The sequence below is a fragment of the Atta cephalotes genome (genome assembly GCF_000143395.1).
Source record: "Atta cephalotes unplaced genomic scaffold scaffold00006, whole genome shotgun sequence".
Classification (NCBI taxonomy): Eukaryota; Metazoa; Arthropoda; class Insecta; order Hymenoptera; family Formicidae; genus Atta; species Atta cephalotes.
Genome location: NW_012130070.1, coordinates 5865023 through 5868973, shown reverse-complemented (window position 1 = coordinate 5868973; position 3951 = coordinate 5865023). Strand labels below are relative to the sequence as shown.

General features: G+C 31.8%; 1 protein-coding gene across 1 annotated transcript in view; it reads right to left on the bottom strand.

The window, feature by feature from the left end:
- Nucleotides 1-1360, bottom strand: part of LOC105626781 (protein tweety) — a 6170-nt gene extending 4810 nt beyond the window's left edge. The window contains exon 1 of the mRNA XM_012208077.1: nucleotides 1223-1360. Within this exon, the coding sequence (XP_012063467.1) occupies nucleotides 1223-1360 (138 nt within the window). The remainder of the gene's footprint in view (nucleotides 1-1222) is intronic.
- Nucleotides 1361-3951: the final 2591 nt, after the last annotated feature.

The window sequence follows — 3951 nt, the reverse complement described above, 5'->3', positions numbered from 1 at the left end:
CTACACACACACACACACACACACACACACACACACACACACAAATAATAATTATATATATATATATATATATATATATATACAGAATGTCTCACATCTATCATATTTCCTCTTAAGAATGTATTCTTGAGGTAATTTTGAGACGAAAATTCTTCCTCTAATAAAAAAATGTTGAGAATATAATAGTTTTTGAATTATAATTGTTTAAAAGATAGTGTGAAAATTATAGCGATATTTTCGTATTAGGATTTTTATCCTAGAATGTTCAAAAGAATCCAGAAATAATAATATGAAAGTAAAATGGTTTTTGACTTATAAGCATTTAAAATTACTTTATAATTAAAAAAATTTTTGTAGTCTCGACACTTTCGTATTAGAATTTTCGTCTCAAAATTACTTCAAGAATATGTCCTTAAGAGAAAATGCGGTAGTTGTGAGTCACCTTGTATATATATATATATATATAATGATCATATAAATGTTTTGATCTTAATTAGGTCAGCCTTAGTTACAATACAAATTTTTACATGAAACTAAGTCAAAATACAAACGAATAAATATATATCAACCTGTATTTGTTTTTACCTACTTATTCATATTATTTAAAAAGTGTGTTCGTATAATTACTCATTTAATTCTATAAATTGTCTGAAATTGTTAACATTTTGTAAAAATTTATCACTATATTACATTGTATTATTTGTATCTCTTGCTGGAAAATATTTTTAAGCCGATCAAAAGTAGATCGCAAAGCGATTAAAAAAATCAGAGATCATTGGGATTCAACATCAAAAAGGAAAATTCGCGGTATCTTGCACAAAGAGAAATTTTGTATATCGAATGTTTGTATCAGTTGCATACATTTACTTCAGAAATACATCCAGATTGGAAATAAGTCGAGCGTGCTGATATTCTCCTGAAGATGTTCCGACACATATATCAATACACACGTCGCCAGATATGAATACAATATTTATCTTGAAATTGCCACCAATAGGGCCGTATAAAATCTAGATTTTTCGTACAATTCGCTTATCGATCCGCGCAAAGTTTAAAGGCTCTGATCGCGCGCGGCCAATTAATAGGACGCACTTTGTTTAAGTCCATGAGATCGATTTTGCACATATCATAGTGGCTGCAGGCGAAAGGAGTGCAAGCAATCGAGGATGACAATCGAGGCCAAGGAAGTCAGAATTGACGGATTCATGCCGAGCGAACCTACCTCCAAATAGATCTCGGAGTGGGGATTGAACGTATTATTGACTGAATGTAAAGAGACATTCAGATGCGGCAGACTGTGGAAGATCCTCGCGTATTGTGGTACCGTGTACTGCTCCGGAAACTGTTGACCGCCCGCCATTATGGAGAACCCTTATCTACGAGAACCCAGAAACGCCTGTCCTACTCGTCAAGACATGCTACGCGCGAGCGCTGTAATCAGAAAATAATAAATTAATTGGATGAAACTTTTGGGAATTTGTCAGAGGCGTGAGAACAACGATACTGATGCGTACTCGACATTGCGTCATCGAGCGTTACAAAAGTAGGGCCCGAAGTTTTTGCGATGCCTAATTGAAGGAGCATCTGCATCAGCGCGATATTTCCAACTTCCGTATTTGCATAATCGAATAATAATTTCTACACAATGTCGGTATCATCCACCTGTTTTATATCTTTCATATAAATATATTTGAAAGCTCGATCTAGAACGTGAGCTATTAAAACTTTCTTCTACTGTTATTCAATTACATCAAGTTTTAATTGTCCTCTATAATTGAATGCAGGTTTTAGGTTTTAACGATCCGAATTATTTTGCGTGCTCTTTCCAATATGGAGGAACAGAATACTAGATTTAATATAATAAATGTAAATGTAAACTTTTTTTTGAAAATGAGCAACAATTTTTCTGTCATATCATCATTTAACAAATGTCATTTAACAATTCTCTGATTCCAACTAAATGAAATAGGTTTCGTGTTTCACTGAATATTCATTTTCATCCATTGCATGTATATATTTCGATTATTCTACGACATTCGTTAAATTGCGTTTGGATCAAAATCGTGTTAAGCAATGAGAATATTAATTCTTCGAAGATCATCGACATTTCTACAAATCAATTAAAAAATCAAATTGAAATATAATATAAATAAAAATCGTAGTTTAATTTCGTTCACAAGCCATGTCGCAAGATATTCCAGTGATTCAGGGAAGAAAATTACTCGCAATTAAATCAAATTTTCTAAAAAGGCTCATCGAGAGTTTTAATTCGATTATCATTTCATTAGCATATTGCGCTAGCTTCTATATTGCGCTCTTTCGTTGCGAGTCACGATTCAATCTTGGCTAAATACGCCGACGTCACTCAGTGTCGCAAAACGTTTTACCGTAGTGATTCAACTCTTCCGTAGTGGAATCAACGCGCGCTTAATTAATGAAGTCTGTGCCAGCCAGCTCTCCATCTCTCTCGCCTCATTGACATCACTAAAGCGCACCAAAAGGATTCCCGAGGTGTTTTTTAGCCATCAAATCGATTGAAATAAGTTAATAAACTCCAACACTGGCATTATCGTTAAATCTTTTGAAAAACTTCCAATGTTTATTTAGTTTGCATCCTCTTTAAATGCATTTTCTTTTTTATATATTAACATTGAAGTAAAAAAATGGACTATTTAAAATCGCAACAATAAACATGATTATTTTTTAAATTAATAATCTATTATATGATAATAATAATATTATAGTAATGATAATAATAATATATGTAATTGGTGATTAATTGGTAATTATATAATGATAATAATAATATTAATAGTAATAAGAATAAACCAGAAAATATTTATATTTAAATACGATTTGTACTAATTTTGAAAACTTTAAGAATATTATATGTACAAGCAAAAAACCATCGTTTATTACAATTTTAATAATAAAGAAGAAACTAGAGATTATTATCGATCTCATAAGACAGACACATTAACATTGTTAAATTTAGGAAAGAAAAATAACAAAAGCACGCTTCATTTATCTTGTATTATTAAAAGCACATTGATAAATTAACGTCGCAATTAATACCGCGTGCGTTCTTGCTGACCTAATAAATAAAACACTCACGTCCGTGTGTCTCAATCGGATTTCTGTAATGATATTAATGAAAATTAATTCGCCATATGCAAATGTATTTGCATGTACAGTATCAAACATGATATAACATGATATAACGGTCTCAGCCGATTAGCAATGCGTTTTATATGCATCACGCTCTATATTAAGCTCTAGCAGATACCACCGCGAGCAACAAATACCTATCTTTGTAATAAATATATCGCGGATCGATAAAGTGCAACGTACACGTACGGTTTATTAACCCACTTTCCCGATTCCATTCTATCCTTGAAGCGTCAACATCGCCAACAACTCGGTGTAGCACCGAGTGTGGTGCTTCCAATATACGCTCGTATATTCAAAGCCAGAAAATTCACGACGATGCGTAATATTCGATCTCAACAATAGCCTTGTAACACAATAAACACTTCCTTATTGCATGATATATCACAGTTTGATATTTCGAAACGAAGACTAAATAATCTTAATCATTTCTCAAACACGCAAAATTCTTCCCAAGTACGGCGAATGGAATAATTTAAATTGGAATAATTTAAATGAATGTATGTCCTAAAAAATATGAATGTGGATTTTAAAACTACAGGTTTAAAAGAACGGTGTTAAATCCACATCATGTCGGCGGTGTTTATAGCAACATCAACACGAGAATTGCATAAATACCGCATGATGTTAAATCCATATATATATATTTTTTAAATCTGGGAATAGCCACCTGAGATATCTCAGCTGTAAAAAATGTAAATGTAATTGTTATATATATATTGTAAAACATATATATATATATATATATATATAATAAACATTGTCTTTATATTATTTAATAAT